Source organism: Neomonachus schauinslandi, chromosome 1, assembly GCF_002201575.2.
Source record: "Neomonachus schauinslandi chromosome 1, ASM220157v2, whole genome shotgun sequence".
Classification (NCBI taxonomy): domain Eukaryota; kingdom Metazoa; phylum Chordata; class Mammalia; order Carnivora; family Phocidae; genus Neomonachus; species Neomonachus schauinslandi.
This window is the reverse complement of record NC_058403.1, coordinates 93,316,321-93,342,647: the sequence shown is the minus strand read 5'-3', so window position 1 is coordinate 93,342,647 and position 26,327 is coordinate 93,316,321. Positions and strand designations below refer to the sequence as shown.

The 26,327-nt window shown below is 42.4% G+C and overlaps 1 protein-coding gene across 2 annotated transcripts; it reads right to left on the bottom strand.

Moving 5' to 3' along the window:
• Positions 1 to 204: 204 nt before the first annotated feature.
• Positions 205 to 24,835, bottom strand: LRRC31 (leucine rich repeat containing 31). Of its 2 annotated transcripts, XM_021702655.1 has the most exons (9): positions 24,646 to 24,835; positions 19,306 to 19,449; positions 17,412 to 17,579; positions 14,605 to 14,772; positions 14,200 to 14,367; positions 13,255 to 13,422; positions 10,769 to 10,936; positions 6,688 to 6,855; positions 205 to 536 (listed from the first exon to the last, which is right to left on the bottom strand). In XM_021702655.1, the coding sequence occupies exons 1-9, from the start codon at positions 24,833 to 24,835 to the stop codon at positions 205 to 207; spliced, it is 1,674 nt and encodes a 557-aa protein (XP_021558330.1). The 2 variants fall into 2 exon arrangements, with proteins under 2 accessions (XP_021558330.1, XP_021558331.1); XM_021702656.1 differs by lacking the exon at positions 17,412 to 17,579.
• Positions 24,836 to 26,327: the final 1,492 nt, after the last annotated feature.

Genomic DNA, 26,327 nt, shown 5'->3' with positions numbered 1-26,327 from the left:
CATGGAAACATGTCATCCGTGTCATTAGAAAGTAGAGTTGTACTTATATTAGATTACCATATACATATTTACAAAACTTTTGTAACATCAATCCCATTAAACATCCCAGAAGCTGATACTCCTTTGATTACACTAAGTTTCATTCATGCTCTTTTCCTCCTCCAGATAATGGTTTATAGCTTAGTTAAGCCTTGGGAAATCAGCTTACTGAAACTCACCAAGGTCAAAGTGAATGCTGCATCTGTGATCTTGGTGAAAATGTTCTAGTTCTTCCTCCTGTGAAGTGGGGAGGATCCATCTTTTCATTCCTATCTCCGTGATCTCGGAAAATTTGGCGACAGCACATAACAAGTGTCTAAACCATTGTCCGCAATCCCGAGAAGTTGATGGCCGAAGGCTAATATCCAGCTCGGTCAACTCTTTGAGGAACCGCACATTTTGGCAGAAGATGGCCCATCCTGCATCACAGATGCTGTCATTATAACTCAGGTCGAGCTCCCGTAGCTTGGCCAGGTGACCTGTGTGTATTACGGAAGCTGAAAAATAAAATCACACTAAAAGCTAAAATACAAGAATACTTTCTCCTGTGGCTGTTTGCCACTTCCAATAACACAGTCATTCCAAGATTAGAAATGACAAGATTGGTGCTTAGTAATGATTTGTTATTAGCGAGCAGCTTTATTCAGGACATCCGAAATCACTTTAGTACCAAATCTATTCTCTGCACATCCCAGGTACAGCTTGAAAATTGTTTTTTTTTCTCTTTCCAAATCCCAACCCAAAGAATATCTTTTTTGCTCTTGGCTCCACTAGAGTCCCAGCTCTTCCTGCAGACTCTCTCCAGTTAAATGTGAGGAGTGATGGCTCTCTGGCTTTAACTGAGGACCATTTATAAATAGTCATCTTGCTGTTTAATACTGTTTAATTGTTCACTGCTCATTCAGTCATTCTTCATTCAACAAGTAATTAACTGAGCACTTTTCACGTGCAAAATACACGTGGGTAATTTCTTTTTTATTTTATTTTATTTATTTGAGAGCAAGAGCACAAGCAGAGGGAGGGGCAGGGGGAGAAGCAGGCTCCTCGCTGAGCAGGGAGCCCGACATGGGACTCAATCCCAGGACCCTGAGATTATGACCTGAGCCGAAGGCAGACATTTAACTGACTGAGCCACCCAAGCACCCCAACACGTGGGTAATTTCTAAGTCACCTTAGGGACCTCCAATTCACAGAACAATTTTCCCTTTGAAGAGCACATATCACAGTACTACCTAAAATGGCACTTAATAAATAATAGTGATGAAGCTAAGAAAAGATAGTAACGCTTGTAAGAGGATATAGGAGAGCTACCCAAAGCAAGCAGCGCGTGCTTCCCTTGCCAGCCAAATGCAGTGATGGACCACAGAGATCAGATGAGTAGCATGGGATCTCAGAGTTGGCAGGGACCCTGGAGGTCTCCTCATTCAACCTCCAGATCAATGATCAGAGATGACTCTTTCACAGCTTCTCTACTGGTCACCAGCCAGCTCCTGCCTGAGGCACACTTTCCTGTTGCCCTGACAGAATGAGGTGGCTCTCAGCAGGAGAAAGCCCCCAACCTTTGGGTCCCTTTCTGCCTTCCAGTGACGTTCACTGATTACCCCACAGCCTGCTGAACACTTCAGCTCCTTCCTCACACCAGCCTTGGAATGTTGGACGACAGTCAGTTCCCTCAAGTTCTCTCCCTTTAGGATTAAATGTGCCCTGAATCCTTCAGTCATTTTTCATGTGTCCTGGCTCCCAGAGCAAGCAGCATGCTCCATCCCCATTGCTTTCCTTTGCCCACAGTTTGGTGCATTCGAAAGCTTAGCATTCTGTACACTCAAGAGCTGCACTCCATTCGTAGGTGTCCATGTTGATGTGTGTCTCTTCCTCTCTCTGCAACATTACTCACCATGTTCTCAAGACCTAACTGTTAAAGACAATGTACATGCTTTTCCTTTTTACAATTTTTTCTACTATGGAAATTTGCAAGGGTACAAAAAGCAGACAGAATAGGAGCATAAACTCCCATGTCCCCATCACTCAGCTTCAACACTTACCTTCATTACACCAATCTGTTCCACCTATTTCCCTCCTTTCTACTTTTTTTTTTTTTTTTTAGTACAGGCATTCCTCATTTTATTGTACTTTGCTTTCCTGTGCTTCACAGATGTTGCTTTTATTAAATTAACAAATTGAAGTTTTGTGGCAACGCTGCATCAAGCATTATTTTTCCAACAGCATTTGCTCACTTTGTGTCTCTGTGTCACATTTTGGTAATTCTCACAATATTTCAAACTTTTCCCTTATTTGTTATGATGATCTGTGATTAGGATTTGCTGAAAGCTCAGATGTTGGTTAGCACTTTTTAGCAAGAATTTTTTTTTTTTAGGGGGAGTAGGGTCAGAGGGAAGGGGAGAGAGAGAATCCTAAGCAGGCTCCATGCCCAGTGGGGTTCGATCTCACAACCCTGAGATCATGACCTGAGCTGAGATCAAGAATCAGATGCTAAACTGACTGAGCCACCCAGGCACCCCACAATAAAGTATTTTTGAACTAAGGTATGTACATTTTTTTAGACATAATGAACTGCACGCTTAATAGACCACAGTATAGTGTACACATAACTTTTGTATGTACTGGGAAACCAGAAAATGTACTTGACTTGCCTTTTTGCAATATTTGCTTTATTGTGGTAGTCTGGAACCAAACCCACAATATCTCTGAAATATGACTGTATTTTATTTTTATTTATCCTACAGTATTATTGACTGTATTCTCTATACTTTTCATCTGCATGACTTATTTTTGTACGACTTAGTTCCCTTTATCTATTTCACCCATCCCCAACCACCTCCCCTCTGGTAACTATAAGTTTGTTCTCTGCATTTAAGAGTTCATTTTTGGGGGCGCCTGGGTGGCTCAGTTGGTTAAGCGACTGCCTTCGGCTCAGGTCATGATCCTGGAGTCCCGGGATCGAGTCCCGCATCGGGCTCCCTGCTCGGCGGGGAGCCTGCTTCTCCCTCTGACCCTCCCCCCTCTCATGTGCTCTCTCATTCTCTCTCACTCAAATAAATAAATAAAATCTTTAAAAAAATAAAAATTAAAAAAAAATTTTTAAAAAGAGTCCATTTTTTGTCTTTTTTTTTGTATTTTAGATTCCACATATATATGAAGTCATATAGTATTTGTCTTTCTCTGACTTATTTCACTTAGGATTATACCCTCTAGGCCCAACCACTTTGTCACAAATGGCAGGATCTCATTCTTGGGGCACCTGGCTGGCTCAGTCTATAGAGCATGTGACTCTACAAAAGTTCAAGATTGTTGAGTCAATGATCCCATCGTTGGGTCATGACTTTAAGCCCCATGTTAGGCATAAAGCTTACTTTAAAAATAAATAAATAAAATGTGTGTATCTTAAAAAAAGGATCTCATTCTTTTTTATATCTGAGTAATATTCATGTGTGTGTGTGTACCACTCTTCTCTACCCATTCATCTATCTGTGGATACTTAGGTTGCTTCCATATCTTGGATATTGTAAATAATGCTGGTATAAACATAGAGGTGCATATACCTTTCCAAATTAGTGTTTTTGTTTTCTTTGGGTAAGTACCCAGTGGTAGGATTACTGGATCATTTGCTATTTCTATTTTTAATTTTTTGAGGAGCCTCCATATGGTTTTCCAGAATGGCTGCACCAATTTACACTTCCACCAACAGTGCATGAGGGTTACTTTTTCTCCACATCTTCTCCAAGACTTGTTATTTCTTATCTTTTTTATTTTAGCCATTCTGAAGGTGATACTTCATAGTGTTGTGGGGTTTTTTTTTAAAGATTTTATTTTTAAGTATTCTCTACACCCAATGTGGTGCTCAAACATACAAGCCTAAGATCAAGAGTCACATGCTCTACCGACTGAGCCAGCCAGCCGCTCTCTCATTGTGATTTTGATTTGCATTCCCCTGATGATTAGTGATGTTGAGAATCTTTTCATGTGTCTTTTGGCCATCTATATGTCTTCTTTGGAAAAGTGTCTCTTTAGTTCCTTTCCCTATTTTTAAATTGGATTATTTGTTTTTGTTTTTGTTTTTGTTTTTTGGTGTTGAATTGTATAAATTCTTTATATATTTTGGATATTAATGCCTTATTAAATATATCACTTGCATGTATTTTCTCCCATTCAGTAAGTTGCCTTTTCATGTTTTTTGATGGTTTCCTTCATTGTTCAAAAGCTTTTTATTTTGTGTAGTCCCAATAGTTTAATTTTGCTTTTGTTTCCCTTGCCCTAGGAGACATCTAGGAAAGTGTTGCTAAGGCCAATGTCAAAGAGATCACTGCCTATGTTTTCTTCCAAGAGTTTTATGGTTGTAGGTCTCAGATTAGGCCTCTAATCCATTTAGAGTTTTTGTGTGTGGTGTAAGAAAGTGATCCAGTTCCATTCTTCTGAATGTAGCTGTTTAGTTTTCCCAGCACCAGTTGTTGAAGAGACTGTCTTTTCCCCCATTGTATATTCTTGCCTCCTTTGTCATAGATTACTCGACCATATATGCATAGATTTTTTTCCTTCGGTCTTTGTTCTATTGATCTACGTGTCTGTTTTTGTGCCAGTACCATACTGTTTCGATTACTACAACTTTGTAGTATATCTTGACATCTGGGATTGTGATAACTCCAATTTTGTTCTTTTTCTTGATTGTTTTGGCCATTTGGGATCTTCTGTGGTTCCATACAAATTTTAGGATTATTTGTTCTAGTTCTGTGAAAAATGCTGTTGAAATTTGATAGGGGTTGCATTAAATTTGTAGATTGCTTTGGGCAGTATGGACATTTTAACAATATTTGTTCTCCCAGCCCATGAGCATGGAATATCTTTCCATTTGTTTGTGTCATCTTCAATTTCTTCCATCAGTGTTCTATAGTTTTCGAGTACAGGTCTTTCACTTCCTTGGTTAAGTTATTCCTAGGTATTTTATTATTTTTGGTGTAATTTTAAATGGGATTATTTTCTTAAATTTCTCTTTCTGCTGCTTTATTATTAGTGTATAAAAATGCAACAGAATTCTGTATATTGATTTTGTATCCTGCAGCTTTACTGAATTCATTTATCAGTTCTAATAGTTTTGGGTGGAGACTTTAGGTTTTCTAGATATAGTACTAAGTCATCTGCAAATAGTAAAAGTTTTACTTCTTCCTTACCAATTTGGATGTCTTTTATTTCCTGTCTGACTGCTGTGGCTAGGACTTCCAGTACTATGCTGAATAAAAGTGGCAATAGTAAACATCCTTCTCTTGTTCCAGATCTTAGAGGAAAAGCCTCTCCATTTTTCACCATTGAGTATGATGTGAGCTGTAGGTTTGACATATGTGACTTTTATTGTTTTGAGGTATGTTCCCTCTAATCCCACTTTGTTGAGAGTTTTTATCACAAATCGATGTTGAATCTTGTCAAATGCTTTTTCTGCGTGTCCTGAGATGATTATATGATTTTTGAGATGATATTACTGTATTTTAAAACAAATCCCAGACATTGTTTTAACTTTCCTGTACTGTTTGAATTTTCCAATCGTGTGAGTATCCTAATTATTATATTTCACTGTTTTATACTTATTATATATTTTTAAAATCTGAGTAGTAGGATCATAGGTTATGGAAATACTTTTGTAGTTTACTCTGAGAAAGTGTTGTTAATTTTAAAAGAAAAAAAGCTACAAGTGATTAAGTAATTCTTAAAGAATGCTTGTTAAAATAACCCAAGCAATATAAAAGTGGCAATGGCTAACCGCACATAGTAATACTTGTTATTCACGAAAAAATTTTTGGAGGGGTGCTCATTGCTTCAGAGGTCTGGGAGTAGATGGCTGCATAGTGCTGGGGACGCAGGCACGAGGGTAGATGAGAGACACAGACGTACTCTCCAATTCACTGTTTGCCAATGAGAAGTGGACATAATAGAGGTGATTTTAGGGGATATTTGGGAAAGGTATTATATACTCTGGAATCCTGCAGTGCAAAAGTTATTCCTTATTCAAATCTCTTTCCACCTTTCTAAATTGACATGGAGAAAGGGTCAGATTGATGCTAGTATGCTTTTAAAGCCCTCTCTTCCCCTTTTTGTAACAGAGAGAGAATGAACCTCTATTCAAAGCCTTCAGCTGGCAACAGTCTAATAATGTCTGTCTATGAGAAGTGATTCCTATATTTCAGTTATGGTGATGATGAGTTTCCTGTTTAAATAAAAACATTTAGGTTAAAGAGTCAATATAAAGAAAAAATTAAGTAACGGTGTGGGTACCACGTGGACAGGGCAAACTTTGTGCAAGCAGACTGTAGGTAACCCAAGTTTGAGTAACACTGGGCTGGCCGGGTAACAGGATCCTTCGCCTGTGCCCGGAAGGCAAGGAACAGAAGCTGGAACGACCCGCTGCCACGTCTATGCTCATCTCTCCCTTTGTGAAATGCCCTCCACTGCCTTCCTGGCTTGGGGATTGCCCCTCTTCGTTTTCGCCGGCTCTCTCCTAAGCAGATGTGGGAGAGAAAGAAGGGAAGCTGCGCAGAGGGCTCAGCCACAGGCCTGGCCCAGCTCCCCGCCCGCCCTTCGGCTGCGGCAGAGGCACACTGCGCTCCGCGGGCCGGGACTGCTTTGGGACCAGTAGATACCAACCCAGGAGAGCGACGTCCTCTGTCACCAGGCCACAGCTGCTCAGTCTCAGCACTCGAAGGGACCCTAAAAACTTCAGTGTTTCCAGAAGCAGCTTCAGGTTGCCACCAACACATTTATTCCAAGAAAGGTCGAATATTTCCAGAGCAGGGAGGTAAGTGGAGGCTTCAGCTAAAATTGATAACAGAAGAGCAATCGTTAGGTTTCCCTCTTTGAAACTGAGGAACCTGGGGCAACATATTAATACAACTGAGATAAGAAAGTTACAGAGACTGTTTTCTTTTGCCCAAAATTCATGACCACAACTTACACTGTCTAGTTTTAATTGGGAGAAATGTTGGAAACTTTAGAAAAGTAAAACTTGATTAAGTGGAATTCACTATCAATTGGGATTTTTCTCCTTTAGTTCCCATCTAGGAAGGAGAAAGAGGCAGAGGATTTGGACAGCTAGTTGAGATTTCCAGAGCATGTCCTGGTTTTATATATTCTTCTGTTCAGTCACGGCTGAAGTTCAGAGATAGGGCCAAGCCTCCTCAGGACTCTGAAACACCCAAATGTGTTTGTGTCGACCTACCTGCAGTTATAGAAACAAGGAAGAGAACTAGTGGATTTTGGAGAGATTTTTAAATGAGGTTTAAAAGGTTCTGCTTAGGGGCGCCTGGGTGGCTCAGTTGGTTAAGCGACTGCCTTCGGCTCAGGTCATGATCCTGGAGTCCCGGGATCGAGTCCCGCATCGGGCTCCCCGCTCAGCAGGGAGTCTGCTTCTCCCTCTGATACTCTTCCCTCTCATGCTCTCTGTCTCTCATTCTCTCTCTCAAATAAATAAATAAGATCTTTAAATAAATAAATAAATAAGTAAATAAAAGGTTCTGCTTAATTCTCAGTTGCCCCTAATGCTGAAATTAACCCTAACAACTTATTCCTAAGATATAGTTAATTACACTTTAACTCCACTCTTCTTTCTAAAGAATAACAGGTGTCCAAGTGGCAAATATATATCCTTTTATGATATCTATTAAGAAAATCCCTCCCACCTGCATGGTGCAGAGACCTACCAATAAGAAATGGAACTTTTTCTTCTAAAAGTGATATGGAGAATTATATGTTTACTTGACTAACTTCTTTTTTTGGAGGGGAGGGGAGAGAGAGCATGAGAGTGTTGGGGGGGTGGGGGGAGAAGGGCAGAGGGCAAGAGAGAGAGAATCTTAAGCAGGCTCCATGTGGGGCTTGATCTCATGACCCTGAGATTATGACCTGAGCCAAAATCAAGCGTCAGACACTTAACCAACTGAGCCACCCAGGTGCCCCTGCTTGATTTACTTCTTAATTCAAATTGAATGACACATTTATTTCAGATTATATAATTTAATGTAATATCTACTTGATTATGATTCATTATGCAGCAATAATTGGAAAGAGCTCTATCTTCTGATGGCAAAAGACACAAAATTAAAAACAAAATTTTCTTTAAAAAATATCCAACTTTTTCCAACTAGGGACATCATGTTGTCCCTAAATTTATTTTTTGTGGAACTTTCCTAACTGAACATTAGTCTGAACAGTGTAATGTGTCGTGTGTGTGTGTGTGTGTGTGTGTGATGTGTATATGTGTGTTTACCTAATCATTTTGGGGATTACAGACCGCTTTGAAAAGTTAGTTTGTTTACTTGCTTAACTAATATGCAGAAATACCTAAAATGGGGTTAGGGTATGCAGTGAAGAATAAAAGCAATCTCTGCCTTCAAGGAGGTTATAAACTGTGGGAAATACATACACTGAGAAAAACACACAAATAAATACATAATTAGAAATTCTAATAAAGGCTATAAAAAAGATACAGGGCCTCCTCATTTAGATCAGAGATGCTGTCCTAACAGGGAGCCTTTATGCTGAGACCTGAAGTCAGAGCTCCCCAGGAAAGAACAGGAGACAGGTGCGGGCGAGGGGCATTCCATCCAGAGAACAGGAAGTCCTGGAGACAAGGGATTGCTCAGTGACAGGAAGGAATGGAAAGAAGCCCGCCAAGGCTTGTGCAGGGAGCAAGGGGGAGAGTGGCCAAGAAGTACTAGGGCCAGATCACCTGGGCCTTTTAGACCCCATGAAGGAATGTGGATTTTACCAGAGGTGCTATGGGCCACCACTGTGTCTTTTTAAACTGGGTAGTGATAAGATCCAAATTACTTTGTAAATGAAATTTATAGATTCCCTCCCCATAATAATATTAACAACTAACATTCACTGAGCATTTACTATGTGCCAGGTACCTTTTCAAGAACTTTACATGTATCAACACATTTAATTCTTACAACCCCATGAAGTATGTACTATTATTCCATTTTACATTTTACAGACAAGGAGACTGAAGCACGGAGATGTTAACTATCTCAGGTCACAAGAGCCAGGGCCAGGATTTGATTTTAGGCAGCCTGATTCCAGGTGCTTTGGAGCCAGAAAATGTACCACATATGTCCCCCACAAAATAATTACAATCAATTTCTGGGAGTTCACAGTCCCCTCCCCCAGGGCACAACTCTAGACTGACTCTCTGACCCAGGTTGAGAACTCCAGATCTGAAAGGTACATATCTTGCTATTTTCCCCAACCAGACATGGGGACAAGGAGATGAGCAATGCTGGGAGAGGCGTGGGCGCAGTTCACAGCAAAGACCAAGTCTGTGGGTTGAACAAAATACTTGGGCTGAAAGGGAGGCAAGAGTGCCTTAAATATAGAGGTCTTAGAATTTGGGGTGAGTTATATGCATTCATTTCTGTTAATAGATATCAATAAGTAGCTTATTTTATTACTAGAATGTGCTTATTTCATTAATAATAATCCATGTTTGGTCCATGGTACAATTCATTTTTCTAGAAGTGTCAACTGACAAACAATACTTGGGGGTCAGAGAGAAGGACTCTGTTTTCATCCTTATCCAGGAAGCCCCGGAATGCAAGCTCTCTAGTCTGTGTGTGTGTGCAAAACGAGAGCTAACCTGCCAGGCCTGAGGCTGCGACCCCCTAAAGGCTTCCTGGCAAGATTGGCTGGCATCTGGGCACTTGCAGTCTGGCTCTGTTCCAGCCATTCCTTACCTAATAAGAGTGGCTCGCTGTGCCTCCCCTGTGTGTCTACAAATTCCATGACTTATGTGGAACACCAGCTTTCCTTCTATGCTCTGGAATTTTGGTAGAGGGTGCCTGTGTGACCACCGCCCAGTAAAAGCCCCAGATGGAAGGTTCAGGTGAGCTTCCCCGGAAGGCATCATTTCCCATGTGTTGTCAGAAGTCGCTGGGAGAAGGAAGTGTGTCCCATGTTACTCCACAGGCGGAGGTCTCTTGGAAGCTTGTACTTGGTTTCCTCTAAACTTTGTGCCACGCCCTGTTCCCTTCACTGATTTTGCTTTGTATCCTTTTGTTGTAATAAATCCCAACAGTGAGTCCGACTCTATGCTGAGACCTGTGAGTCCTCCTAGCGAATCACTGAACCTAAAGGTGGCGTTGGGGACCCCCATCCAGCAATGTGTGCCCAAAGTTCTTTGCCTGGGTGGCGGATTCTGCAAAATAATGCAAAGTGCCTTTGCCTCAAAATACCTCCCTCTACTTGCAGACGACGTTCTTGCCCCGGAAGAGGCACATTCCAGATTCTGTAGGCCCTTGATCTAAGCTGGACTGTGTCTGTGACCTTCCAGCAGACCCAGGTTCCTAGAGAGGACAACAAATCCTGCTGGAAAGTGAGTGCTGGGCAGTCAACTAGGCTCACACACTAGCAATTGCCTCACTTTTCCCATCAGACTCCCAGCAATCCAGTTTATATTGGCACCTCGGTGAAATCCCAAGTTACCATGGATATGGCCTCCAGAGTCGGCTACATACACTTTAGATTTTAAATGTTAAATTTGCAAATGCCAGCCAGAATCATTCATCTGGCCCCCAGAAAGCCACTTTTAAGAAAGCACATTTCCTGAGAAGAAGACAAATTAGTAATTCACAACTTTGCCTCTGGCAGAGGCTTGGCATGAAATTCCTATGTAGGAATATGTGGACTCATGTGTTACTGTACATGCCTGCAGGGATCTGGGGAATTCTCTTACCGAGGGCGGTAAAAGTCTCACTCTCCAGAGCACAGCTGTTGATGAGTAAGGACTTCAGTGCTGGTAAAAATCGGAGCCGGCTGAGGAGGTTTTCAGAAGAGCTGCCCATCTTTTTGTTGGCAGATAAATCCAACTCTTGAAGACTCGAGAGTAAAGGGATTACCTGGGCTGTTAAAATGTCAGCAGTGACATGTTTTAGGCACCATCTCACAAAGAGTCTTCTGGATATTTGGGTCCCACGGTCCCACAGTCTCCGTCCCTTACACACACGCACACCAGCCACACTCCCCAGTGTGTAGCTTGGGCTGTTCTACTTCCAAGCCTCTCTCCAGGCTAGACGTTAAGAGCAAAGACCTTGGAGACAGAACTGGGTTCTAATCCTCCCTCTGCTGCTAAAGAACTGTGTGATTTCAGGAAAGTTACTTAACCTCTCTGAACCTCAGTTATCGCCATAATAATAACAACAGTACTTCACAGGGTCACCGGGAAGAAAAAAATTACTTGGTATAGGTAGGTATGCTGGGATCTCTGTTGGGCTGGCTCACCTCCACAGAGCCTTCCAGGGCCCCCTAAGCCACAGAAGCCCTTGGTCACTGTTACATCACCCTATTTATTTTTGCTTATGTGTTTGTTTTCTGTCCTCCCCCACCAAATGTGAGCTCTGTCTGTAGGGCCTGCTTCCTCCCCAGAGTGTGCAGAAGAATCTAGAACACTGGAGGCACAGACATTTGTGGAAGGAGGGAAGGAAGATGGGAAGGAAAGGAAGGCAGGCAGGTGGGATCCCAAGAGATGTCACGGTTTCTTCCTCTTCACCATGTAGTTGGTTTATTCCTGTCCCTACCAGACGGAGGCTCCCAGACTGTGAATTTCCCTTAGCGCATGGCACAGTGCCTCGTACAACTAGATGGTTAATCAAAAGTTGTTGGCTAAACAATCTGTAATTCCATTTCTTTGGAGCTATCTAGAATGATCAGATAAAAGAATGGTGAGTTATTTAGCCTCCTAAGGTATAAACGGAATGTATTTTCATTTCCATCTTTTCAAAATTAGGCAGTAGAACGATGCAGTTTGCTATAGTTCTTAAATAAATCATGAGCTTTCCAGGGCCTTTCACCCATGTTGGTGGCGGTGAATCTGGTAAGAGAAGCTGATCCCCCTCTTAGGCTATTGGTAACAGTTGAGGTCCCTCTGGCCCTGGAACCTTCCTCTGAGTAACAAGATGAGAGGTGATATTCATGTTACTCCGTTGTACCAAGGGAAATTCATTCTTTGGAATCTGGTCGCTGATAATCCAAGAGTGTTTCCTCCAGGTATGATGCTCAGAAGTAAAGGGGATGGTGATACCCCATACGCTCCACCTGGAGCTCAGAAACGGATTGTTTTGTTCCTTTAAAATCCTTATGAAAGCCTTGAACTTTTCTGTTTTCCAAATTGAGGCATGAGTCCCAAATGTAATTTAGCAGGTCTAAAATACAGATGTTAGACCCAAGAACCTATTTTACTCTTTTCCTTCCCAAATTGTACTAAAAACAACTAAAAAATTCTTTTTATTCTTGTTCTTAATTGATTCATTCATTCGATCATATTCAACAATCATTTCCTGGGTGCCAATTATGTACCAACCCCCGTACCTGAACAGAGGAGAGATGCTGAAGGGGCTCCCAACACAGGAGGGGCCCGCGATCTGGAGAGGGAGCAAGGACAAAGGCCCCAGGGACAGAGGGTCAGCCCAGACAAGTGGCTGGGGTGGAGTCCAGGAGGGGAAGGCTAGGGAACGAAGTCAGAATGACAGAGGAGGAAGAGTAAGACCATTTGGACTCGTAATAATCTGGGCACGAGATCACAGTAGCCTGAACCAGGGTGGTAAACGTCTAGATGGTGAGCTGTGGTGAGATCCTGGAGGTATTTTGAAAGTTTACTGTGGCCACAGATGGAGTAAAACCCTTAATGGCAAGGCTGCACTTACACTGCTTGTTATGGGAAACTGCATTTATACATTACGTTTTATAATTACAGGATTATGCCTACAGTGGGAAGTTAAGCGTAGGCACCTAAAGTTAAAATGTACACCTGTGATGCACCACCCTAAATTCTTCTGTAATTTCATTTGTATCTAAGGGGCTTGACTTCACTTGTTAGTCAGTAAGCCTCAACGCCCTTTGTTTGGCTTTCTCTCTACATCCCTGTTTGAAACAACCTTTGTGACTAACAGAGTCATTTCTAAACAGTAACATATATTCAAAATGTTCTCCACCAAGTGCCACATCCATCATTTACAAACATGTATAGGAGGAATTTAGATTCACTAACATTTACTGGGCACGTAATATATGCCAAATACAATATTGGGGCATTCACAGAACTTTTATGATTTGATGCTTTTGGTTAAGTTTAAGTAAGTTTCAGGGGACACCTCAAATTTGCCAAGTTCCAAACATATACTGAGGTTCCAAAAGTCCTTCCTTGGCTCTATCGTTCACACTTACTCAGTGACATCACATCATCTGCCGTTAGCGAGCACTGGTGAAGATCCAAAACTTCTAGATGCTCCAACGTGGCCAGCTGAGCTGATGAGTCTTCAAAACCCCCACCCAGCTCCCTGTTGCAGGAAAGGTCTAATTTCTTCAGTTCACACAAGGACCTAAAAGCAGCATCTACAAAGAAAGTCAAAAGTTCCATTCTGACAGGTTAGAAGGTAGAAGGCAGGTGTGGAACAGGGGAGGGGGCAGGTGTGCAGAATGGAGATGGAGAAAATACACTGGGTTGGGAAAAGCCAAGACAGAGGAATAACTTTAGACTCCCTGCCATCTGGCCCTCTTTGGACTTGACCATGGCTTCAAACACCCCGCCCCCAGCACCCCGTGATCTGCGTTGACTGCCAATGGCTTTGGTGGAACCCTGCAACGGTTGGTTCTCCTCCTCCTACACTGGAGGCATTGGCATTTCACAGAATTCTAGACTTCCTCAAACTGCCAGTGAGAAGGATATTATAGACTCTGTAAGTCAAAGGGGAACACACAATTTCATGTCATGTTCTCCCCACAGATGCCACTGGAGCTATTCTTTTTATCAGTACCAATTCCTTCCTACTACTGAGCATAAAATAATGCTGACATTTTCAGAAGTAAGAGAAAAATGGAGAGCTTTTGTACCACATAACTTTTCTTTTGCCCAGTGTCTATCTCAAACCCAGAATATCCTGGCCTTTTCAGAGGCAGCCATTTTAAGAGGTTATTTTTAGAATCATGAAAGTATGTGCTTACTGTAAAAGACTCTGAAAAGGATAAAAGAAAGAAGATTTAAATTACCTATAATCTCATTCCCCAACATAACCACTGTGTATATTTTGTTGAATTTCCTAACACCTTAAAAAATTAAATATAAACTAAAATTACATGTGTATGTAAAAACCCCAGTCACTGCTAACTCACCCAGTAGTTTGACACTCTCTTGTGATAGTCCACATGAGTGTAACTTCAGTACTTTCAGATTTGAGGTACTTTTTAATCCCTGAGCAATACTGTTCAGACTGGCACCAATGTTTCTGTTAATGGAAAGATCAAGGACTTCGAGATTTTGCATCATGGGTAGCAACTGACCTAGAGGGAAGGAAGTGAATCCAAATGAGAAGAGCAACTCAGTAAAAACCCAGGTTGTGAATGTTGGGGCAGGAAAGGGAGGGCAGCCTCATGTGACCCCGGGGCTATAGTGAGCCACTCCTCCCATTCAGGGTGAAACAAAGCACAGCCAACTTTGACCCTTTGACTCTCAGGCTGTCTGCTTGTGGGTGTCTTCACATTTATATTCTGGGAAGGACCCTTCCGATTTCCACTTACCCACAAATGCCCCATCTTCAGATGTGAGGTCACAATCCACAAGCTCAAGTGTTTGTATCTTGCTCCCTTCTTGGAACTTCTGGAGGGTCAGAGGCAAATTTCCTCCCACTTCACTGTTCCAGGACAAGTTCAGCTCTTTCAGTTCAAGTATCACCTCGAGTGCTTCTCCTGTTACAAAAGAGCCCGAAGATGGGGTCGACTGCTAATCCACAAAGCAGGGAATCCACCTAGAAATCAGCACAAGCGTGATTTATGGAATGATAATGGCTGGGCCAGGGACTGGTCAGGTGCCGAGGAACAGAGCAGACCCAGTTACCGCCCGCTCCCAGCAGGCTAAGCCCCTATATTTACAGGCACAGCAATTCTAGACCCTCCAAGGTTCAGAAGCCATGCCTCTGTACAAAAATTATTGTCAAGAAAACCCCACCTGTCAGTAGGGTGGTTTCACAGAGTTGTTTTTATGGTAGTAAATACATGTACTATTCCAACTCCTTTCTCTCGCCCACCTTGTCTGGGGTCAGCATCACTGGGAAGCTGGACCAGAGGACGAGGTGAGGCCACGCAGAGCCCTGGCCGCCACGGGGGTAAAGCTCACTTTGACATCAAGAATATCACGTACAACTGAACCGAGCCCTCCAGAGAACTAGTAATAAAGCATAAGGCACTAGCAGCTCATAACAGCCATGCAGCCTTGGAGGGTAGAGGAGGATGCAGTGAGAAAGGGGTGGAACTTCACATTTCTGAAACCCTTCAGCAGAGGAAAGCAACCAAGGGCTAGAATGGAGGCTGGGTGAGAACAGGGAAGTCACCAGGGAAATCAGCCTTAGGAATGACTTCCACTGCCTTGGGGAGAACAGGGCGGAGAGGCACACACATGGAAAATGCACTTACGCAATGTGCAGGGTCGATCTCAACACCGAAGAGTTAAGAGTACTGGAAAGTCCCCTGTGTCTAGAAGCCTCTCCTCCATGGTCCACTACTGGACGTGGACTTCTGCCATTGGCTATTCATTGTGAGGACTGAGGTTTCGGGAGTCCAGGAGCCTCACGTTAAAATGCATGTTCTCCCAGCACAGGTGCCATTTTGTGTGCCATCACCAGTCAGTTGGGGTGGCTTTCGATAGCCCTGAAGCACTCCTCAGCATTAGGGACAGAGAGTACATGACTGATCAGCCATGTCTGCAGTGCACATGGTACTGGGGAGCCATGCTTCTGTCATCCCACACTCAGCAGTTGTAACAGGTATAATAATGTTGGAATGCCTCCTGATTTATGGTCTCTTTTCATTAAACCATTTATTCTCCCTGTACCCCATCTGCCATCAATGTTAAGGAAAGTCCCTTCTGATGGAGAAGATGCAGAAGCCCTTCCAGAGTGGAGAGGGAGTCTGGGAGAGGGAGCAGGTTACAAAACATCACAGCAACGAAGATGCAGACTCTCTCCTGAACCGGATAAGTTTGGAGTGAGTCCCAGGAGAGAAATTCCATTTCCCCATTTCTTCTTCTTTTTTAAAGATTTTTATTTATTTATTTATTTGACAGACAGAGAGAGACAGCGAGAGAGGGAACACAAGCAGGGGGAGTGGGAGAGGGAGAAGCAGGCTTCCCGCAGAGCAGGGAGCCCGATGCGGGGCTCCATCCCAGGACTTAACGACTGAGCCAACCAGGCGTCCCCATTTCCCCATTTTTTAAGGATGGAAGACCATGAACAAAATTTAGATTAATCATAGGAAATAAAGAAACTACATTTTCTTTTCACCCCTGAGTAGCAGTGAGTTAAATTTGCAACTCCACTGCACAATAACCAGCTGCTAACCAGTGGGGCTCAACTGGTCACATAAAACCACTGAAAGTTAATTTCAGTGGGAGCAGTGAAAGGAGGAACTGTGCTCAATTACTGAGCACGTACTATGTGCCAGGCATGTAGTAAGTGCGTCACAGAAATTATTTAATCCTCACAGTAGTTTTTTGAGGTGGATATCAAACTTATTTCAGAGATAAGAAAGCTGAGGCTTAGGAAGTTTAAATAATTGTCCATTGTCACAAAGCTAGTTAGAAGTGAGGATAGAATTTGAACTGAGACCTGGCTCTGAGATGTATGGTGTTTCTCCTCAGCTACAGGAAGTGTGGGCCAGGGGGCATAAACGGATCCTGATTTTCTACAGAGGCATCAGAGAGAAGACATTTGACATGAGTTGTGTTGTTTTTACAGAAATGTTTGCCAAGATGTAAATGATCAAAATAATCACTGAAATAAGAAACTTCAGACCAAAAGGACTTTTAAAAATATGAATGGCATCTAAAACCATCAAGGATCATAGTAAAGAGTTGGATTAGTAGCATGACAAATTTTATCCTAAATTCTATGTTCAGTATATAAATTAATTGAGGTTCTAGTTCTATTTAAACCATTGCTTTTAATTTAAATATCTTGTTTTGATCCATTTTTTAAAATGGGAGTGGAAAAATAGAAGAGATTATTTTGGAATTGGAAAATAATCATTACCTACCCCAACTCCTCAATTTTACAGACGAGTAACAGACCGAGAGTAAGCAAATTTGACAAATTATCTCCATTTCAATTCCATGAGAGCAGGTATCTATCTGGCCAGCCTTGTTCCCTTCTCTATCCCGGGGCTTACCACAGTGCTAGTAGGTACAGGCTGTGTAGCCTTTTAGAAGTTACGCAAGTGCTCAGCATGGCATTCCATCATCCATGTGCTCTCATCCATGAGCACCCGAGGGGCTGTGACCCAGATAGTTTGCCCTTGACACTTCAAAGCTGCTTCCAGTGAAGCATTCATCATACCCAGGGCTCGAACATCATCCGTGGTAAGTCTGCAACTTCCCAGCCTCAGGATTTTTAACTTGCTGACGAGATGCATTTGCTGGGTGATTGAATGGAGGTTTCCACCTACAGAATCATTCCAGGAAATATCCAGTTTTTCCAAGTCTGGGAGAAAAGGCAGCAAAGCAACTGGAAAAGAACAAGAGGATATACAGATTTGCATATGTAATGTGCGACTGGTAGTAAATAGGATCCAATGCCTATTGCACTGTAAGAAGGGAGGGGTGGATGTATTGGCTTTCAGCAAAGCAGGGATCCCTCAGCCAGGCAACTGGGGAGAATGTGACCTTTATATTTCCTATTTCCTAGGATATTTTCTATTTCTGCCAAATAAATGTACTCCAAAAATGGAGTGGTATCTTCATAAGATTTCATAGGAGCTCCTTTATTGTAGCAGAAATGGTAATTCTACTGTTACTACCACTGCCACTGTGATATGTATACTAGTCCTTTATTTTGCAAAAATAATTCCTCACCCCTTCATCCTATTGGACCCTCGGGCTGAAAGCCAGAGGACTCTCTGTTGGCCAGGATTGCTGAGATTGAGGGTACCTGTTACCCTTTCTTTTATATCTTGATTACCTGGGTATCATCACCTTAAAAAGCTCCCATTATATTTAAATAGACCAACATGTAGAGGTTTAGACAGGCACAAAGCCTGGCCGGAACCTTCTCTGAGTATCTGCCATCGCCCATTAAGTGACCTTACTGTCTGTGAAAAAAGATTTGCTAAGGCCATCTTTATCTCCTGAAGCAACGAGACTCAAGAGTGGAAATGCCAACGAAGAGTGGATGAAAACTCTTTGTTTGCTTTTAAATCTCTGTCTTGAAGGTTAAGGGCAGCCATCAGAAGTAGCAAGCTGAGCTTTTACAGTTACAGACACAGCTGCGTCCAAAATTCTGAGCCCATGATTAGGAGTGAAATTGTTTTTGCTTTTTGGTTTTTTACTAGCCTTCAATTTCAACTTGTTCGCCAAAATCCTAACTTTATCAAGCCTGAAAGTCTTTTGAACACATTAAGAAGGAAAAAAAAAATTAAAAACAAGATTGCTGGGGCCCGCTCTCAGAGACTCCAAGTTGGTGGGCTTGGGTTGAGCTGCAGTGAACACGAGCTCTGCTAGTGATTCTGACACACAGGCACCTGGAAACACAGACACGGTTAGGGTTCTCTCTTCAGAGAATTGTCCAAAATACAGTGGCATGGATTTTAATTAAAATAGTCAAGGACCCCTCACTCACGATTCAGTTTTTTTGATACCTCTGTGCTGGTAGACACATCTAGTTTGATGAAAGACTCGACTTAAGGTCTCTGAGAAAAAGAGAAAAGAAAGGTGGTAATAGTTGTGTGGGGAGGGGCGTCTTCACAACCAGACGCCCGCTTACGTGTGACAAGTGGTAATTACGCTGTTGAGTACACAAGTTGTAAGCAATAATTGCTGGTAGTTCCTCTTTCATTCCACAGACAACTGAGCACAACACCCCGTTACATTCCCAGCGGGGCTCAGCTTAATGGATGAGTTGCACGAGTTTATATCTCATATTGTGTGCAAGACAAATGTTTTTCAGGGAGTAAGGAGTCATCAGTAGGGAGGTAAAATGCTCAGGAAGAACAAACAGACAAATGAAACTTCCTCCTAAACTCAGCTCAAATCTTTGAAGTTTGAAGAAGGATCAATTAACTTGTTTTTTGTTTTTTTGTTTGTTTGTTTGTTTTAGTGGTACAGCTGCTATTCCTGAGTTGTCTGGGGCCACCCTGAGACCTTGAGTTGCCAGGTGAGTAATGAGCGTGTTTTGCCTGCTCATCTCAACCTGAGGGCTCCCGTGGCCCTCTGCGCGAAGTCAACTGCATACAGACCCACTTCCCTCACGTCCGCCGCCGTTAGTCTGCAGTTATTCAGATCTAGACACTTGTCCACAGCCGTTCTGCCCAGCTTCTGCAGGAACTGCTCATTTTTCTCCATCCTGGATCCCCATTCCTCGTCTGAAGTGAGAGGCTGAGCTATATTATAAGAATAAAGAAGAACTTGCGTGAATGACAGATCGTGTTAAAGATGCACAGTGATCGCAGTAAGACAAGTCAACAGACTAACAACAATCCTGAGTAGGTCCTTTGTGAAGCCTCAACCCTGAAGGGGAAACATTTACCAGAGACAGAACTTGACCGCTGTCCTGCCTCCAGGTGCTGGACACTGATCTCTCCAGTGACCCTCTTCTTAGCGATGAAACTGAGGCACTCAGGGGCTTTTCTTTCACGGCCTGAGAGGGTTCTCAGCGTTTAGAAAGTGTCTTCCTGAACGAAGTGGCGAACTTGTTAGCACAGCGTTTAAGCCGAGCGCTGCTGAGGGACACACAGCCGGGTGCACGCCAGGTGGGGAGCACAGGTATTTGACCAAACAGGTGAAGAAGGGGAAGCGTTGTCACCCGGCTGGGAGCTTCAGTTGCCTACTGGGAGCTAATGAAACACTGCTCGTCTCCTAGACCATTCAGTTGACAGATCCAGAGAGGGGAGTGCCCGGGAGAGCTTGTCTCCACCCCTGCCAGAGAATATGCTCAGAAAGCCCGGTTTATCCTTCTTGTTATTAGAGACCACTTACATGGCACCCTCATCAAGTTCCTCTGTACTAACGCTGTGCTAACATGCGAACACTAAAATAAGAAAAGCTTTACTTTTATTGAACACCTATTATGTCCCAGTATGTGCCAGCATTTAAGACACATATAAAACACATCATACTTGGGCACCTGGGTGGCTCAGTTGGTTAAGCGACTGCCTTTGGCTCAGGTCATGATCCTGGAGTCCCTGGATCGAGTCCCGCATCGGGCTTCCTGCTCGGCAGGGAGTCTGCTTCGTCCTCAGACCCTATCCCCTCTCAGGTGTTCTCTCTCTCTCATTCTCTCTCTCTCAAATAAATAAATAAGATCTTAAAAAAAAAAACACACACATCATACTTTTGTAAGGAGAAACGAATATGCAGGTACTGACAGTGACTTTAAGGAGGTTTTGTAGATGAAAATGTACAATTTAAAACATATAAAAAGAGTATACTGGAATCCAATATGAAAGTGTTAAGTTCCAAATATGCAGTGATATTCTACTATACCTTCCAAAGTATAAAACCACATCACTAAAAAGAAATATACTGGTACCAGTGAAAATTAATAGTAGGATTTCAGTAGTAATCAACTTAGACTTAAATATTAGGAGAGTAATACAAACTCAACCTCTCCTCCGCGGTGTGTCTGGTGGCTGGCTATTTTTAAGAAAACACGCCCAGACGCCCGTAGGGTGTACATCTTTGCAGGGATGGCTGGTGTTGCCACATTCCGCCAGTAGGAGACAGCACCAACCACCATTTTACCTCTTCATTCTGGTCTTCCACTTGTATCATGCACTGGTAAATAAAACGTATTTCATTTTGGGTAGGGTTGCCAGATTTAGGAAAAACAAAAACAGCCTGTCCAATTAAATTTAAACTTCAAGTAAACAAGGAATCATTGCTTAGTAAAACTATATCCCAAATATTGCATGTATTTTATCTGGCAACTCTAATTTTGGGTGGAGCAGAAGAGAATGGTGGGTGGGGGATGCAGAGGGACTAACTCTTATGTGCCAGGACATTTTGTGTAAACTTCATGCAAGGAGACACAATCGCACTATTTCATAAGTTTGGAACCTGAGACACAGAGAGACTGTCAATTAGTAAGTAGCAGAGTCAGAATTTGAACCCAGAATAGTCTGCTCCAAAGCCCATTATATATATGTGTGTGTTTTTGAATTTTTGTGTTAAAAAAATCTCTCTGCATGCTACCTGATGCTTTCTCCCTTCTCTTTTTGAACTTTTTATCTCCATAGGCTCAACTTACAATCATGCTCAAGTTCCAGCCTCACAAAAGCTTCTTTGTTTTCTCAAGCCACTGTTTTGTCTATCATTAGGAAATGATTACTGTCATATGTTTGGAAAGGGTGGTTTGTACTTGCTGGTCCCAATTCACCACATTTGCCAATTAACCCTCTATGTTCTGGTGACCACATTCACATTCTCAAAGGTCACCAGCAGTGACCTACCAATTGACAGATCAAGGAATCTCTTCTCAGACCGCATCCTACTTGGGCACTCCGTAATGTTTGATAGGACTGGCAAGACTAAGACAGCATAAGTGGAAGACCTGGTTCAAATCACGGGTCCCTCAGGTGAGCAAGTCACTGAACTTCTTTGAGCCTTGGTTTACTCATCTATAAAGTAGAGATTATAATTCCTGCCTGGTTCACTTCTCATTTATTGGGGCTTCCCAGGGAGATGGGACTCTGCAGTGCCTTTTATATGAGAGGTATTCTGTAAATATTTGTTGAATGCACAGATAATTGAAGGAAGGAAGGAAGGAAGGAAGGAAGGAAGGAAGGAAGGAAGGAATATTAGCTTTAAAGCTCCTTAATGACCAAAATAAATCAACATGGTAAATCTTTATCAAACGCCTAAGTATAAATATGAGTACCAATTTATGAGATCCCTGGACATGTCCTTACAGACCACATATTTCAATTTTTTTAAATACATAAAACCCTTTCTTCAAAGGATAGCTTATATCACAGCTCAAGACATAAAACGGTTGAGTCAGAGTTGCTACCCGTTGGCTGAGGTAGGATGATGGGCACATCATGAAGAGGACAAAGTTATCACACGTGAGCAGTTCTGTGGAGTGACTCAGGGCCTTTTCCTGGCTGCTTTACTGCTGAACTGAGCTTCTGCCTTCTCCACGGGATTCTGTGAGCTAAGCAGTATCTTCACATTAAGTTCTTTTCTAACCTAAAGCTCTAAGGGTTGGTTTCTTGGTTATAAACAACCAAGAATCCCAGTGGTTTCATAAAACATGATTACATGTTTGTAACATGGGTGGAGCTGTACAGGGAACCAAGATAACAAGTTCCTGTTTTCAAGGAGCTACCTGTCTAATGGAAGAGACAGACACGAAAGCCATGCTTACAGTACAGAGGAGACGTGCAACGATGGAGGCATGTGGAGGGTGCATGAGAACACACGGTAGTGACAATAAGTACCTCAGGTCCCATGGGCAGGTCTTGGCAAGCTTTCAAGAGAAAGGGGTACATGAATTGCACCTTAAGGGTGAGCAATAGTCAGGCAGGTGGGTGGACAGGAAGGAGGAATAAATGGGGGAGGGGTGCAGAAGGAGCATGGTGACACAAGGGAAGGTCTTTATAAGCCCAGGGAACCCTTTTGGAAGAATATGGCCAGCTCAGGAAACTGCAAGTGAATCTGAATTTCAGGAGTCGAGGATGAACATGAGGTTGGGGGAAGGCAGAGGTCATGAAGAGAGATCCATCTGATCACAAATACCTTGAAGACCATGCTTGGGAGTGTAGACTTTCTTTTCAAGGCAAGAAAGACTCAGGGAAAGATTTTAAGCAGGGGAGAGACATCATGTCTGTGATTTAGACAGAGCACCCCATGGCACTGTGGAGGACAAGTTGGAAAGAAAGCCAGACTAGAAGTAGAGAAACCAATTAGGAAGCTGGCCCAGTGGTCCGGTCAAAAAACAATGAAAGCCAGAACAGCAACGGAGAAGAGGAACCAGGTCTGAGAGCCATTTTGGGGGCAGAATTGACATGACTCCAGGAGCCACTGAATTATGGAAATGGAGAAGCCATGCAAGGTTGAGGGGCCAGTGTTGCCCAGCCGGGATAACCAGTGCCTAGCCTTGCACTGTTAATTTCATCATGGTTACAGGTATTCATGAACCATGTTCCTGAAGGTTCGATTCCTACTTTAGAACAAGTATCAACAATTTTCTGATAGAGGTTGTCCTTTTTTTAAAAAGTAGACTTTAACTTCCTATTTCCAAAATAGATTTAAAAAGATACTTAATCTGCTTTCACATAAAATAATACTATTTTTGGTATTTGATACAAATAATCTGATAGAATTGAGGGTAGGTATAAATAAATCAAGATTGGCCACGGGTTGATAATTGTTAGAGGGAAGTGATCATGGGGAGTTCTTAGACTGTTCTCTCTACTTCTGTGTATATAGATGTTTAAAAAATACATTTAATCTAATAGATACTATATTAATGGCATTGTGTATGACACATAGCTTTAGGGAGAGACCTGCCAATATTTATTTTCATAACCCTTGAATTTTTAATCTCTGTTCTAAGAAAAAGGCTGAAATACAATGAAGCTGGGAATAAGCAAGAGGGAAAGATAAAAATATTCACTGAAGGGCAAAAAAGGAACTTAAGTAATTATGGCATATGCATGGAATAGAATATTATGCAGCTGTTAAAATTAGGCATACGAACATCATTTTATGTATGTCTGCCATGTGGGGATTGAGCAATATAATCATATGTTCCAGAAGTAGGATATCAGCTCCATGTAAGCTCAAGAGGGATTTGTAAGCTATTATAACTACAAAAGATGCCCGCTCTGGCCCCCAGGAACCCCTGGGGGGGTGGGTGACTGTTCTACTGCTCTTGTCCTCTCTCCTCTCTCATCTTGCTTCAGCACCCCTGACCTTGGGCTCACTCTCAAGCATGCCAGGCCCAGTCCCACCTTGGACCTTTGCATTTACAGTTCCCTTTGCCTGGGAAGCCATTGCCATAGATATCCATGGGACTGGCTTGATTCATTCATTCTACTTGGCTTACTTTATTCAGATCTCTGCTCAAATGCCACCAAATCAGAGACTCCTTCCCTGCAACCCCACCTAGAGTAGGACCCCATCCATCCTCTGTCTCCTTAGCCTGCTTTATTTTTCTTCCTATCACTTATCACACTGAAATTATGTCTGCATTCGGTTCTTTGTGTACATGAGGTCCTGTTTTTCGTGGCTGCATTTCTAACACTTACAACAGTAGCTGACATACAGTAGGTACTCAGTCAGTGTTGACTGGCTGACTGACCGTAAATGCATGCATATGAACAAAAGACTGAAAAGAATCTTGAAGAAATGATCATTTGTGTTAGAATGAAAGGAAACAAGGTATTTTCTCTATACCTTCCTGTAGTGTTACTTTTGATAATTTAAAAGTCAAATTAGGCAAGTATTTAAAGCATTTAAGTCACACAGTAAATGCTTAGAATAGAGACTCAGATTAGGTTTAGTTTAACCCATATGATCTCTGTAGGGAAAAACATTACTCTAAAAAAGTAAAGAAATAACAGCAGTCAGTTTACCCGTATCTAAAGTGGCTGTTTTCTGTGCGTCGTAGCTGGGTTGGAAATCAGTTGTTGCAAGGTCATTGCTCTCTTTTCTGCTTTCAGCTTTGGAGGACATAAGTTTTGAGCCCCTGAGGAATTTGTTGACAAATGAAGTCCCGGGTTTAGTTTCTCCATCTGAAGAATTTTTCTTCCGTGTTTGACTCATGGTGAAGTTAAAGGGGGTCTTTCTCAGTAAGACATCTTCCTGTTGTTTTCTGTTTCTAGGATTACTGAGAAGAAAATGACTGTCAAGCCTGTGTGAAATCAGAATTTCCCTACATGAGTTTTTATTTCCCCCCTTCCTTTGTTTTTATTACTGGTAATGTTTAATGTAAAAATAAGAATGACGTAAGCCAGGATCTGGGAACCAACAGATGGTGGCAGATACAAATCTAAAGCAAACTTGGTTTTTAACTTTGCCCTATTTTATTGTGTGAGATACAGGTCATTTAAAACCACTCCGGCAAATGCATCAAATATGTCAATACATTTGCTATTTCAACAGTCAATTACAGTTACCTTCTAAGGGACGACAGTAAAGGAGGATTTTAGCATGTCTCTCAACTATCTGGCCCTTTGCAAAACTGTCGCCCAGAAGAGTCTGACTTCAGTGAGCCCGGCCTCCTCTCTTCACGTATTGCTGCTTTTTCTCCTGGCATCTTCCCTTTTCCACTCCAGCCCTTCTCTGCCACCCCACAAAAAACACACTGGCAGTAAAACGTTCACTCACTCCATAAGCAGAGCCTACTCCGGGTCGGATACTGTTCCAGATGGGAGATTCGAAGAGGAGCAAGACACAGCTCCTGTCTTTGATGGAGGCTTAACCTGTAAGCCAGAGAACACCCCGGGGTAAGGGCCGCCAGGGAGGAGGGACCCAGATAGTCAGGGAAGGCTCCAATGGACTATGCCTGCCTTGGAGAACAAATTTGGAGCCTGGATTTTTAGCCTGGGGAGTTAGGTAAAAAAAGAGGAGAGGGAAGAGTGTCCCAGGTAGAAAAAACAAGCTCAAAAGTCTCCAGGAATGAAGGCTGGAAAAAGCCTAGGGTTGGCTCCAGCAGTGAATTCTGGTTTACCTGGCGCAAAAGATGTAGGGGATGGAGGTAAGGAATGGGTCTGTGTGATTTGAGGCTAAAGATTTATAAGGGTCAGTCTATTGTCCCCCCTGGGATTTGCTTACATTTTAAGGGAGGGTTGAATGCTTAAACTGGGGTTAAAACCATCAATGGAATTTTAGATTTTTTTTTGGCATTTAAAAAAAATTAAAATCCAATTAATTAACATGTAGTGTATTATTAGTTTCAGAGGTAGAGTTCAATGATTCATCAGTCTTATACAACACCCAGTGCTCATTACATCTCGTGCCCTCTTAATGTCCATCACCCAGTTACTCCATCCCCCACTCCCTCCTGGAATTTTAGATTTTGTTAATAAAATTTAGATCCTGTCCTTGGGACAGAGCCTAATAGGTATTCTTGAAATTACATTGTTCATGGCTTCTTCCCTATAAAATAGGTCTTTCTGTAATACTGTGTTCTAGAATGACTCAAGAACCTTTGCATAGGAGCTCCTAAAAATGACCTTGGAGAGCCCACCTCCATTCCAGGGAGATGGAATATTCAAAATACCTGGAGTACTATTTTAGAAGTCACAATTGGGCA

Excerpts from the sequence above, each read along its gene's own strand:
- LRRC31 (XM_021702655.1), bottom strand. The coding sequence starts at position 24,835 with ATGAGTCAAACACGGAAGAAAAATTCTTCAGATGGAGAAACTAAACCC. Across the intron at positions 17,580-19,305 it reads GGCGGACGTGAGGGAAGTGG|TTGCTTTGCTGCCTTTTCTC; the intron begins GTCTGTATGCAG and ends GTTCTTTTCCAG. Across the intron at positions 14,773-17,411 it reads GGATGATGTTCGAGCCCTGG|GAGAAGCACTCGAGGTGATA; the intron begins GTATGATGAATG and ends CTTTTGTAACAG.